This window comes from Gracilinanus agilis, chromosome 4 (assembly GCF_016433145.1).
Source record: "Gracilinanus agilis isolate LMUSP501 chromosome 4, AgileGrace, whole genome shotgun sequence".
In the NCBI taxonomy this organism is placed as follows: Eukaryota; Metazoa; Chordata; class Mammalia; order Didelphimorphia; family Didelphidae; genus Gracilinanus; species Gracilinanus agilis.
The window spans coordinates 54004884-54019449 of NC_058133.1; the positions used below are offsets into that span (position 1 = coordinate 54004884).

General features: G+C 37.2%; 1 protein-coding gene across 1 annotated transcript in view; it reads left to right on the top strand.

Moving 5' to 3' along the window:
• Positions 1-14566, top strand: part of ATF6 (activating transcription factor 6) — a 230624-nt gene that overhangs the window by 25323 nt on the left and 190735 nt on the right. Inside the window, exon 7 of the mRNA XM_044674260.1 lies at positions 7325-7545. Within this exon, the coding sequence (XP_044530195.1) occupies positions 7325-7545 (221 nt within the window). The remainder of the gene's footprint in view (positions 1-7324; positions 7546-14566) is intronic.

Consider the following 14566-nt stretch of genomic DNA (forward strand, 5'->3'; position numbering starts at 1 on the left):
TCCAAGTCACTTCCTGTCATTCCCCCTTCTTCACAGAAATCAATGGCAGTATTTCAGTTTGCCTAGCACTGCCCAAGGGGGGGACTCAGTAGCCTTTGGTGTGAGCTTACTCTAGTAAGTGACTTGTGAACTCTCTTACTTAGTGTTAAGTAGAGATACTTTAAGTTCTTGATATGCTTAGCTAAAAATAGGCAAGGGTTAATCCTATCTTCACACTTTTGAATTTGTTAATCTCTTAGGTAAGTCTTGAAAAAGAGAGAGAGAGAGAGAGAGAGAGAGAGAGAGAGAGGGAGAGAGAGAGAGAGAGAGAGAGAAAGAAAGAAAGAAAGAAAGAAAGAAAGAAAGAAAGAAAGAAAGAGAGAGAGAGAGAGAATGAGAATGTCACAATTGATTTTCCATACTCTGAGGAGGCGGTGTGCAGTGGAATAAGGACTGACCTTGGAGTTGTGGGGCACAGCAATGCCCCTCACTAGCTGCGCTGTTGGACATGTTGCCAAGCCTTACCTGGATGTCCTGAGGTATGGTCTGGCCATAGATCCCGTCTCCTCTGAGCCTATGAATGGGCATAGATGTTGCAGTTCTAGACCCTTCTCTGCCAACACCTAATGAAGGCTTCTTTTAAACTTTTTGGGCCTCAGTTTCTTCAATTATAAAATTAAGATTTTGGACCACAAAAGTGTTCTCAAATCTCAGTGAAATGTGTGTACTGCCTATGTTGTCCAGCAGATGGCTTGAAATACTCAAAGTAGTCCCATGGATAGATGAATTGGTATTCAGAGAAAAAAAATCAAAACCCTTTTTGGTTACTGTCCAGTTAGGGAAAGCATTAGCGAAAGAGCACAGTTAAGTCCTTTACTCAGCATTGTGTTTTCCTTAGTATCAGACAGCTTTGTAATTGTGGACATTGTGGTGCAGGGGCAAGTGCAAGTGCTATGGGTTTGGAGTTGGAGGACCAGTTCTTCCCTTTGTCACTTAACTCTCTGTGTGACCCTGGGCAGTTCACTTCAATTCTTTGCTCTTCAGTTTCCTTCTTTGCAAAATGAAGAATTTGGATGTGATCTCTGTGGTCTCTTCCAGCTCTTAATTTGACATTATATGATCCTAAGTCACTTAACATCATTGAGTCTAAAATTTTTTATCTGTAAAATACAGATAATAGAGCTTATGTTGCCAAACTTACAGATGGTTGTGAGGAAATACTTTTGTAAATGTTAAGGTACTATATAAGACTGAGTTGCTGACAATTTAAGTAGATTTTGGCAAACCTGGTTATCACTTCTTTCTTGGATTTATAACATATAGTAGGACAAGGGTCATAACATGGCTTATGTGCTAAGTTAATTCTTTGGAAGATTTGCTTTTATCCCTGTGAGGATGCCCTGTATTTGTACAGAAGGAAACTCTTCCACACCTTAGTGCCAAAGTTTTTAACCATGGCCTACGGATACCCTTGGGGGGGGGGGTGTCTGTGGATTTATTTCAAAAGGCCTGTGACTTTGGATGGGGAAAAATTATATTTTCATTTTCACTAACTTCTAACTGAAAGTTAGCATTTCCTTCAGTTACAAAATTTAAAAAGTTATTCTGAGAATGCCAAAGTGGTCATGATACCAAAAAAGATTAAGAACTTCTGCCTAGTGCATTATTTGATGAGTCATTTTTAATTAGACTGGCCTTTAGACAGCAGAACATCCTGTGAAACTGAGTGTTGCTCTCAAAACCTTTTTTTTTTTTTTTAAACCCTTGTACTTCGGTGTATTGTCTCATAGGTGGAAGAGTGGTAGGGGTGGGCAATGCGGGTCAAGTGACTTGCCCAGGGTCACACAGCTGGGAAGTGGCTGAGGCCGGATTTGAACCTAGGACCTCCTGTCTCTAGGCCTGACTCTCAATCCACTGAGCTACCCAGCTGCCCCTCTCAAAACCTTTTTAGCTTGATAGGACCTGTTAGAAATTGTTCTCAACTGGCATAGCTTTTGAAAACCTATGGTCATTCCCAATGCTATAATGAAGCACTGGACAAGCATTCTAATAGAGGAATAAATAGACACTATTATTTAATTTGCATTCAGGATCTTTCCAGCACTAAAGGAGAGGGTAATTGTACTGTTAAGGGAAGCTTTTCCAAATCATTAATTTGCTACATAAGCCATGATATGACCAAGTTCTTGTAAATCTCAAATAAATCCAAGGAATCTTAAGTCTGAGAAAGTAAGTGCTTACTGAAAAGAGTGATAATTAATATTTGCTTAGGCTTAAACCAATTACCAATTCAAATTAAACACTGGTGGACTTTAAACTTTATACCAGTAGTAATTAGGGTACAAAGTGAGATTGTGTGGCTTAAATCAATGAAAATCTCTCATCTTTCCAGGTAAAATTGTTTTTTAATGCATTCTCTCCTGATATAGTGTCACTTATGTACATCATCTATTTAAATGACTTTATTATCATAGATTTTGTTATCACATGATTTTTACATTTAGGTCAAATCATGGATTCCAAAACATAACTATAATATATCTGATATAGAATGGCTAGTCTGTAAAACTTGTTATTCTCATTGCCTAACTTAAGTGATTGCTTAACATTTACTATCAGTCAGTTAATAAACATTTAGCTCCTATTCTGTGATGCACTGCCTTAAGTATTGGAGATAAAATAAAGACAAAAGGCAGTTCCTGCCCTCAAAGAGCTCACACTTTAATGGAGGAGACAATATTCAAATAAATATATACAAAGCAAGCTCTATACAAGACAAATAGGAAATAATACAGATAGAAAGGCCTGAAATTCATAGGGATTTAGGGGAAGGCTTCCAATAGAAAATGAGATTTTAGTTGGGATTTGCAGGAAGCCAGGGAGGTCTCTAGTTGGGGTGGAGGAATAAAAGTGTTCCAATCATGGGGAATGGCCAAGGAAAATGTCTGGATCCAAGAGAGGAAGAGTCTTGTTTGTGGAACAGCCTTGAAGTTAGTATCAGATTGATGAGTACATGTTGGAGAGGGCTAGGTTATGAAGACCTTTGAATGCCAAATAGAGCATTTTGTATTTGATCCTGGGAGTGACCGGGAGCCACTGGAGTTATTGAGTAGAGGGGTGACATGGTTGGAACTGGGCTTTTGGAAATTTCTTTGGTGGCAGAATGGAAGATGGATTGGAATGAGGAGAGATTTTTAGGCAGGCAGATCCAGGAACAGACTATTGCAATAATACAGTTATGAGTGATGCAGATCTGCATTAGAATGGTGACAGTGTCTCTAGAGAATAGGGAACATACTCAAGAGATGTTGTAAAGGTGAAGTCCACAGGCCTTGGCAAGGATTAGATATGGGGAGTAAGAGAGTGAGTAGTTCAGGGTCAGCCCTAGGTTGAGTCTGAGGGATGTGGAAGATGGAAGGATCCTGTAATTTTGGAAAGAGCTACAGAAATGGAAACAGTTGGAAGAGGGGATTAGTTTAAGAAAAAAAGATAACGAGGTCCAATTTGGATATTTTGAATTTTAGATGTCCGATGGACATTCATTTCGAGATGTCTGAAAGGCTGTTCATTGAAAATGTGAGTTTGGAGGTCAGCAGAGAGTTTGGGGTAGGATAGGTGAATTTGAGAATTATCCACATAGAGATGAAAATTAAATTTATTGGAGCAGATAAAATCACCTAGTGAAGTAGTAAAGAAGAAGAAGAGATGAGGACCCAGGACAGAACTTTGAGGGATATCTTAGTTTTGTGGGTGTTGCCTGGAGGAGGATCCAGCTAAGGGGACAGAGAAGGAACAGTTAGGTAGGTAGGAGGAAAATGAGAAGAATGTGGCTTTCTGAAAATTTATAGAGAAAAGAGTATTAAAGAGGAGAGAATGAGCAACAGTGTCAGAGAGGGTGAAGAGGATGAAGAGAGAGAGAAAGACCATTAGATTTGGCAACCAAGAGATCTTTATTAATGGAGAGAGCTGTTTTAGTGGAACAATAAGGTCAGAAACTGGATTGTTAGGGGTTAAGAAGAGAGTTGTTTTTCTTTAAAATGTTGTTACGTTTGTATAAGTGGTTATCCTGGTTCTATTCACTCTGCATCAGTTCATAGAAGTCTTCCTGGGTTTCTCTGAAAGCATTCTCTTCATTATTTCTTATGGCACATATAAAATTCCATTATATTCATACACTACAATTTGTTTAGCTATTCCCCACTTGATGGGTATTCCCTTTGTTCTCAGTTTCTTTGCACCACAAAAAGAATTACTATGAATATTTTTGTGTAATGGGCCATTTTCCTCTCTCTTTGATCTTTATGGGTATTTGCCTCAAAGTAGTATTGCTTGATGAAAAAGTACACAGTTTAGTGATTTTTATGGTATAGTTATATATTGTGTTCTAGTTGAATTAGATTAATTCATAACTTCATCAGCAATTCATTAATGTGCATGTCTTCAGCCCTTCCTACACTTGTCATTTTCCATTTTTTCCAGTCTGTTGAGGATGAGGTAGACTCTCAGAATTGTTTTAATTTATATTTCTCTATTAGGGATTTGGAGTATTTTTTCATATTGTTATTGAAATCTTTGATTTCTTCCTTTGAAAGTAGGCAACATTTAGCTCATTTTCTTTTGGATGTGAAAAGGTAATACCTGGAGCTGAGAATTCCTGAATTCAAATTGCCAATTGATTATAATAGAACTAAAACACTGTTTTAGTTGAAGATTTGGTGTAAATAAGAAATGAAGAGATTTGGTGTAAATAAGAAATGAAGATGGTAGCAGTTTGCCTTATATAATATTTAGTCACATTTGGCTCCCAGAATATGCCTTAACATTCCCCTGTGATATAGTTTTATCAGCAATGTGGTGGATGTGATAAGTACCACTGACATGAATTTGTTGTCATGATGAGTCTTGAGATCGCCTTCAAAGCTATTTGCTTCTTAATTTCACATCTACTTAATTTATTAGGTACTGCTGAAGCAAGAACCAGTAATGTCCTTCATTTGATTTTTTCCCCCCATTCTTCTTCCTTCTTGGTATACCAAATATTCTTTTGGAATACCATCAAATGCCTATTGAATGTTATTGAGTCTTTCAGATCCTTAACCACAGATTCTGAGGAATGCTGCTTCTTATGATATTCTTCTCAGAGTTTTGGCTTAGCTTTTATATTGTGACCTATTATTATGTCTTCACATAATACCCAGCTGCAGGAATATCTTAAAGTTAGAAAAATCCAGCACTTGATCATATGCTATTTATGTTACATGTTGTTTTTATATCTTAATTGTTTTTATTTACAACTTTAGCCCAGAAAATATGCTTTTGCATTTGTTTATGAGCAATTTTTCTATTTTGATGACTTTTGATTTTTTTAAAGTAAATTAGACATGAGAGGAAAAATGACAAGATAAATTTGTTTATAGGTCTTTTAACTTCTTAAGTTGTAGGAATTATAAATATCATGAGAGAGATTTTAGATATTCTTCCTTCCAAATTTGTCTTGGGAATTTTTTTTTTATACCCTTACCTTCTGTCTTAGAACCAATACACAGTATACACAGTATTGGTTCTAAGATAGAAGAGTGGTAAAGGCTAGGCAATGGGGATTAAGTGACTTGCCCAGTGTCACATAGCTAAGAAGTATCTGAGGTCAGATTTGAACCCAGGAATTCCCATCTCTGGGCCTGGCTCTCAATCCACTGAGGCACCCAGCTGCCCCCATCTTGGGTAGTTCTAAGCAAAAAAGACCAATAATTATATCCAGATAATTAGTCTGCCTTTTTTTTTTTTAAACCCTTGTTACTTCGGTGTATTGTCTCATAGGTGGAAGATTGGTAAGGGTGGGCAATGGGGGTCAAGTGACTTGCCCAGGGTCACACAGCTGGGAAGTGGCTAAGGCCAGGTTTGAACCTAGGACCTCCTGTCTCTAGGCCTGACTCTCACTCCACTGAGCTACCCAGCTGCCCCTTTAGTCTGCCTTTATAGGCCATTTGAAACCTTCTTTAGATTTTAAGTTATTTACCTCGGGATTGTGTTCTTTTCAGTTTCTGGATGAAATCCCATATAGGTTTTGTGAGAATGATCTTTTTAGAAATGACAGATGTTTCTACCAAACAGCTGTTCTGGAGAATTGTTTCAATCTTTAATATTCCCTGGTTTTTATGAAACTGGTCTTTATATGGGTCATATCATATTGCCCAAAATTTCCTCAACTGATAGTTTAAAGAAAAAAAGGATTAAAAATTATTTTTTAAGTTTGCTTTTAATGCAACAGCTTTATTTCACCAGGTGGATTTTAAATCAGATGGGGAAATTAGCTCTGGAATCCAATTTCCTATAAAGTGGGCCAAATCTAAAAGAAACCACCTGGTAGGCAAGTAAAAATTTTAATACAAGTTGGTAATACCACTGCTGTGTTTTATATTAATCTTCTTTAGACTTACAGTACTCGCTGCCATCAGATATAGTATCATTTTATAGTGTTAATAAATATGAAGACAAGGGAACAGTTTGTTGAGCCTATCAACTCTTATTACTTTTGGGTCCTATTTGCACCCTTTAAAACTCTACACATTTTTTTTTCTGCTTCACCAGATCCATTTCATGGAATTTTTAGTTTTTTTAATTTTTAGTTTTTTAATAGTTAAGGTAGTTGCCTGGTCAGATAACTTCTATGTGTCATTGATTTAAAATGATTAGTTCTTTGCATTCATCAGAAGAAGCTTGATTTTTATAATTACAGAATACCCAGGGCAGTTTTGAATATGTAACAAATTTAAGGAGTAATTATAATCTTTAAAGAAATTGTACTAGATTTAAAATAACACATTTGATATTCCTGTATAGTTGAGAAGACATTCAAATTAATTCAGTAAACATTTATAAAAGCCCTGCAATTCTAGAACTTGATATAAAATCCTTGAAGAGAAATGGAGGTAAGAAAGCCATGGTCCTTGCCTTCATGGAGCCAATTATCTGGGAGTGGGAGTGGAGATAATAAATAACTGTAATTCAAAATAGTTTTTGTTTCCCAAACAATAATAATTTATTGTTGTTGTAAATCAGTATAGATTAGTGATGGGCAGACTACGGCCTGTGGGCCAGATGAGGCCCCCTGAAATGTTCTATCGGGCTGCATGACATTATTCCTAATCAGACGATTACAATGAGTAGGATACAATATAATGAAACTTCCAAAGAGTTGCCTTAGAAACAGACTGACAGATGAGCATTTCCTTTCCTTTGGCCTCCTCTTTAAATAGTTTGCCCATCACTGGTATAGATGGACCAATTGAAATACTACTTCTTCCATAATGGATATTTAATTCTTGATTTTTTTTTCCCCATACAGGTCAGCCTCTTGTGCTCTCTCAACCCACCATGGTACAACTACAGGCACCTGGAATTCTGCCTTCTGCTCAGCCAGTCATTGCTGTCACTAGGGGAACTACTCAGCTACCTAACCATGTGGTGAATGTGTTACCAACTCCTGTAGGGAATAACCCAGTTACTGGCAAACTGTCTGTGACCAAACCTATCCTACAGACGACCACGAGAGGTGCAGGCTCAGATGTGAGTTTTAGCCATTAAATGTTTTGCTCTAAAAAACCCCAAATTGTTATTATTTGTTTTCAGTGTTAATCTGCCCTAGGTAAAATGACAGTCTCTTCTGAAGGTGAGTTCAAGGATCTAATCCAGTGAAACGTTATATTGAAATTATAATCTGAATCCTTAGTGGAAAGTTGGACAGAGGCCCAAAACAAAACTACTAGTTTAGAATCCAAGCGAAAAGTTTATAAAAAGTCTGCAATGATTGGATCCAAAATGAGTGTGAAAACTATGTGCACCCTCTTTCTTCACCAGAACAATCTCTTTTAAAGACTTTCAAATTTTATTAATTGAAATAGTTTGGTAGTTCCTCAAATAAGAGTCTATAGTGTTTTTTTTAAGCAATATTTATCTTTAGCATCCTTTTTGGGTTTCTGTAGTCTTCTTTCTAATGAATTAATGATAGCTTCCTCATTATATCATTTGGGGTTCTTATGATTATTTGGTACTCCTTGATATTCCGTGTTTGTTAGTTGTTTTGGAAGGCCAGATGGTAAAGAGGGCTGCTTATAATGTCTAAGTCTCAGAAGTGCTTTTGAGTTTTGCCGCTTTTTGGCTAGTTACAGTGGCCATTTATCTTGTACTTTTTGGTCATTGAAGAATGCAACCCCCAAAATGGAAACACTTCCACTTATATTAACCAATAATTCACTTTCATTGGCTAATAATTTTGATGAAAACACGAATAAAGAATTATACCAATCCAGAGTTTCTGAAATTAATTTTGCCAAAGGAAATTCAATATATTCCTTTAAAAGAAAACTGGATATCACAAATTCTTAATATAGTTATGCTATTATCAATCTAAGTATAACAAAACACATTTTAAACCCCGCAAGGGAGGACTAATAATATAGCCAACCGTTATTTGATTTCTATTGACTAGGACACTATTCAGCAGAACCTCATTCAATCCATGTGCATCTAAGTTAGAAAAGTGCAGCAACTGTTTCTGGCAGTGGAGTGGAGGAGAGCATTGGCTGTTAGTTGGATTTGATGACTTAGATTTGAATTTTGGTGCTGCTTCTGAGTCTAAAGTTGTAATCTCATGATGATGTCCTAAAAGCCCACAGACAGACATACTTTTCCATAAAAAAAGGCCATCTTAGTTTTATAATGAAACCTCTGTGATCTGTCCTTGTACCCTTTCCAGATAGAAAGACATATTTCACTTCAGTGATAGTGAGGAAAATCACTTAGCAAGTGTTTGTTAATTTCTTACTATGTGTTCATTAATTTTCTAGGTACTGTAAAATATGAATAACAATAATAATAGCTATTGTTTGTATAATGTTTTAAGGTTTACAAAGTGATTTACAAATATCTCATTTGATTCTCACAATTCTTGGAGGTAGGTGCTATTATTATTCCTATTTCACAGACAGAGAAACCAAGGCAAACAATTTAAGTGACTTGCTTAGGTCACAAAGCTAGTAAGTACTTGATGCTGGATTTTAACTTAGGCCTTCCTGACTCCCAGGTCAGTGTTCTATATGTTGTGCCACCTTATACATGTCATATACATAGATTTTCTATTCTTGCATTTCTGTCCTTGATCATTTGATACAGGGATAATTGGTTATGAATATATATGTGGCTTTATTTGTATATGTTGCTCGATTGCTGCTGTTTAGTTTTTTTTAATTTTTATTCTCTTTCCTTTAGAAGGATTAACTTTCTTGAGGGGGCCAAAAGCTTTTGCTTATTAAAATAAATCTATTAAATATAAACTGAATGCTGAGTATACTACATGTAGTAAATTCTACCAAACAATTAGTAGAGTGCTTTGTACCCATGGATCTTCCATAAGTTTGTAAACTGTAGTGAAAATTTTGTTAACTGAGACACCAATAAAAGTAAAACAAAGTCTCCAAGCCGAAAAGAAATAGGTTTATCGAGAGAAGGATCCAGTCTCTCAATAAGACCGGCTTCTGGTTAGCATGGGAAGACAACTAACCTTGAGAGTAGACTCTTTCATATAGTATTTTTATAGAAGTAAGATCAGAAGTACAATGGAAGTTGACATAAGTAACTTGACCCATGCCATAACTGATGTCACTTGACCTATATACCATTGATGCAAGTAAGTCCTTTGACCTTTGCAGTCAAAGTGTATATTCCACATGCAGTGGTGACTTAGCAGAGGGTCTTGGACACCTTCAGGGGTTCTTAGATCAATTACAAAGTAGGATAAATTGTTTGAGAGATGTGTTGGTGAACCTATGGCATGCGTGCCAGAGGGGGCTGCCCCCCTCCCCCTCTCCACATGCCTGAGGACATTTCTCACTTCCCCTGCCCCTCTGCCCAGTAACCCAGTGGGAGAGCTTCCTCCCTCCCATGTCTGGGGTAAGATGAGGGGCTCACATGAAGTGGGAGGGTGAAGTTTGGGCACTCATTCTCTAAATGGTTTAGAGCAATTACATAAGCATTAACAGATATTCTGGACTCAGGTCCTGTGGTCTTTGGCTGAGCATCACACATAAGGGTGCGTGGCCAGTATCATGCATCACCCTTGTAAATCCTGGCTCACTCTCAGTTTAGCCCTAGGTCAAAAGGACATTAGCCCTGTACATTAACCCAGGGTGTAACCTGGAGACAAAACTCAGAGCAGAATGAGAAGGATGTACAGCTTAGTAAGCCAAAAGTGAATAAGGTCAAAAGTTTAAATTGAGGTGGGGGGCAGGAACAGAATAAAGTCTTACAGAAGATATAAATTATTACATAATCATGGGGATGGTATGGGATTTCACATTCACAAAACTAAATGTATCAGACTAAATGTATTATGCTAAACCCGATGTTTGCTCAAAATGTTTAAACCAAATCTTTTTAGAAGCATCTGCATAAAGATAAAAATTCTTACACACAGGAGAGGAATGAATTACTCATTTAAATATATTTTATATACATATTAAATGTACATTCTTTATTCTAGTCCTGTCTTAGCACCTTATTTTGTTGGGTAAATTCAGGCCCTAACAGGCTGTCTCAACTTAATAAAGCCTGATGATGAGAGGCTAAGTTTCTCAGCTGAAGAGCGGCTTATATTTAGAGAATTTCATTGCTAGAAGGTTGGTTACTAAGTGATAAATTTTTTTTGGGGGGGGTGGGATATAGACCTTGTAAAGAATAAACGAATAAATGGAAAAGCGCTTATTAAATTTACTTATCAAGTGCCAAATGCTTTACTGAGTGCTTAGAATACAAATAAAAAAATTAAAACACTCTCTTCTCTAAAGATTTTACTTTCTTAAAAAAAGTTTTTTTCAAACCCTTACTTCTGTCTTAGAATACTAGGTATTGATCCCAAAGCAGAAGAGTGTTAAGGATTAGGCAATTGGTTCATACAACTAGGAGTACTGGGAAATACCTGAGGTCAAATTTGAACCCAGGACCTCCTGGCTTTTCACTGAATCAACAAGCTGCCCCAAGATTTTATTTTCTAATAGGAAAGAATACATATAAGGGCATACTGGTGAGGGAAGGATATCGTAGTTTAGAAAATTACAAGGATGACAAGTAGAGACATAGGAGAGTATATTGACACAGTCAAAAATCAGGTCCAGTTGATTTTGTTATGGTTTCAGAACTGGAAAAGGGGAAATTTGTGGTAGAAAATTGATGAGAGTGAGGGAAGGGCACATATGGGGTGAAATGATGGCTAGTGAGGAGCTGCCTAAGGTGTGAAGTGAAGTATGGTTGAAACTAGGCTTAGATATGGTGGGTGAATGTGGCTATCTACCAATCAGAATATTGGGTCCTTTGATGGGAATTCTAGAAACAATGGGATTAAGTCTTCTGGGACTTTTCAAATATTGTTGCTGTTACTGTTATTGGGAATTATGTGCATAGAGATTGGTCCATTATGTTGTTGTATTATCACTTATTAATTCATCTTTTATATCATTGATTCCTTTCTAGTACTCTTCAAAATTAAGACTCAGCAATATTATTCAAGAAATAGTCAAGTATTTTTGGCTAATACAAAGATCCTAAAGGTCCTAAAGATTAATAAAGTCATTTTCTGAAGTGAGATACATGTGCTTAGTTCTTCTTGGACCATAGACCAGTAAGTGTGATAAACATTTTTATTCATTCTCAAGGATGAATTTTCTGATACATATACTGGTTCAGTACTTTCTCAAGAAATAGAGTAGCACTCTGGTTTTATCAGCTAGACAAAAGGTAGTTACTTCTTTGTAACCCAAGGACAAGCAGTTTTCATAATGGCTTCTGTTTGGTCTTGCAGTTCAAAGGACCTACAGCTTCCAGTGACTACAGCAGTAGGCATATATACATTTGGTAGCATAAAGTCCTAGAAATAACTAAGGGATTCAGTGATCCATTCCCTATTAAAGATATTTACGTAAAAATAAATAAAAGACATTTTTTTCTCCTTAGTATATTATGCAGTACTTTAAAAAAATTTTAAATCAAAATTTTGAAAGTTTATTTAATTAATTTAGAGTATTTTTCCATGGTTACATGATTAATATTCTTTTGCTCCCCTTTTCGCAGCCCCCTCTTGTAGCCAATGAGCAATTCCATTGGGTTTTACATGTGTCATTGTGCAAGACCTATTTCCATATTATTTATGGTGATCGTTTAGAGTCTACATCCCCAATCATATCCTGGGAGTACTTTTAAATCAGAAGCTTGGGGGAGAGATTTGGAACTTGCCAAAAAAGCCCATTGGTCTTTTATGATTCTGGAATGTTATCATAGTTTCTTGTCTGGTTATTTTCATTCTCTAGAGTCTAGCTACTGCCATGAACAAATTTCTTGGACCCATATCCTGAAATGGCATTAAATGCCATAGTTTCTATTATGAAACAATCTCCCTCGTTCAAATTATATTCTCATTCTTGTTGCCCATTGCTGGTCAAACCATTCTCTTTAAGCCCTAACTTCTTTGGAAACTTTACCTAATATTTTAAAAGGAGTATAGTTATTGGCTCAGGTCCTGATGGAAAAAGCAAACTCAGGCTCTTCAGTTGGTACAGAAATTCTCTTCTGGAGTTTTTTTTTGTAAATGACAGCCCTAGAACTACAAAGTATACTTCACTGGAAAGCATGTCTTTCCCTTTGTAATCTCTCTGCAAGGTCATTGTTTTCCCTTAGATATTAGTTCTAGGAGTTAAAAACAGATATCAGTATTTTAATTTATGTTACATTGAAGGGGTGGAGTCAAGATGGTAGAGTTGAGCCAGGGACTCTTCTGAGTGCTCCCAAGTTCTCCAGACAACTTTAAAACAATGATTCAAAATGAATTCTGGAGCAGCAGAATCAACAAAAGGATGAGGTGAAACAATTTTTTTTAGCTCAGAACAACTTAGAATGTCAGCAAGAAAAGTCTGTCTCATTGGGTGTGAGTGAGCTTGGAATGTGCCCCAGCAAGCCAGCAGCAGACCTTGGGGGTGACTGAATCAGCAACTCAGATTCTAGAGCTCTCAGTTCATAGATAATAAAGGGGTTAGACAATTGGTTAGAAGGGATTATAGGAACCTCTCTGCTGGTTCAGAGCATAAGACTTGTTGCATTGTTCATATACAGTTCTGGGTCATAGTCTTAGGGTGAAGAGAAGCAGTGGCACACCAGAGTGGCTAGAGGGGAGTCAGGACCCTGGTCATTGACCCAGGATGAAAAAGAGGGCTTATAGTCACTCACAGATGAGACAGGGCTGGAGAACAGGGACCACACCTCTCTATAGATCATCCCACCTTGGAAGAATAGAAAACTTTCAGGTCTCTAGAGTTAGCTCTGAAAATAGCAATACAAAAGCCCTAAAGCTTGAACAGTGTCTCCCCCACCTTGCCAGAAGCAGAACTGAACTCAAAGTTAAAAGTTAAGAAGTAGGTTGGAAAAATGAGCAAATGAGAAGCTTAGCATAAAGAATCTTGATGGTGACAGGGAAGGTCAAATTGATGTTACATTAATTGCCATTTCCAGTCATCATGATTGTCATCAAAATTTATGAACATCCACGGGGTGGATGGTATTATGCCAAGTTTATATACTAGGTTACATTAGCTCTGAACCCTGTGGTGAACTGAGATAAGATAAAAGTCATATGTAAATATTGAATTATAAAGTTTAGGTTTATGGAATATTTAGAAGTTATAAGTCACAGGAAAATCAGTAGATAGAACTAAAATTGGGATAGGAATGAGAATAGTGAGCTAGCAGAGCTGAGTGCACTTGAATGATGTAAGAGGCTGAGGTGAATTTTAAAAGACTTTAAGACAGAAGAGTGGCACTGGGCTGCAAGAGTCTGGCCTAAACCAGACTAAAATATAATTGGGAAATGTTTGACAAAAAAAAATATACAGTGCAACATAGGTAATTTTAATTTGTGGTTTTCTAAGTCAATATACAGTCCTCAGGAATCCATTTCTATTTGAGTGGACACCACTACTTTAAGAGACAGACAAAAGGAATACACAGATTGTTGTGGTTTGGGGGGAAATCTTCTTTGATAAAGAAAGGAGAAATTCTAATTTAACAAACATTTATTTGTGCTGTATTAAGGTGGCTAATGAGTTGGAGGATATAGCTAAGGGAATAAGAAGGCATCAGTGTAGCAATCCCCTCCTCACTCACTTTTCCTAATCAGTTTGTCTATATTTGATAAGGGTCTCTGTAAGCCAAGTTTCAAGGAAAGTGGGTTCAGGGATCTCCTCCCAGATGGAGTCCAGAAACCCCCAAAAACTAGTTGGCATGATCTTAGACTGAGGTGATATCAAGATGACAGTGAACAAAGGTATCAGATCATCTCAATCAGGTCAGGAAACTCTCAAGGATAGCCTTCAGGTTGCTCAGAGCTTGTTTCTCCTCCCCTCACCTAGCTCGTATCCCCCTCCCCCCCCCCCAGACCCTCTTCTCAGGAAATCTTTCTCAGAAGTCTTTCTGCTCTTCAAACTGTCGTTTGGTCTTCTGCTCCTCTTCCAACATCCCATGTCCTCCCCCCCCCCCCCCCCCCCCCCCC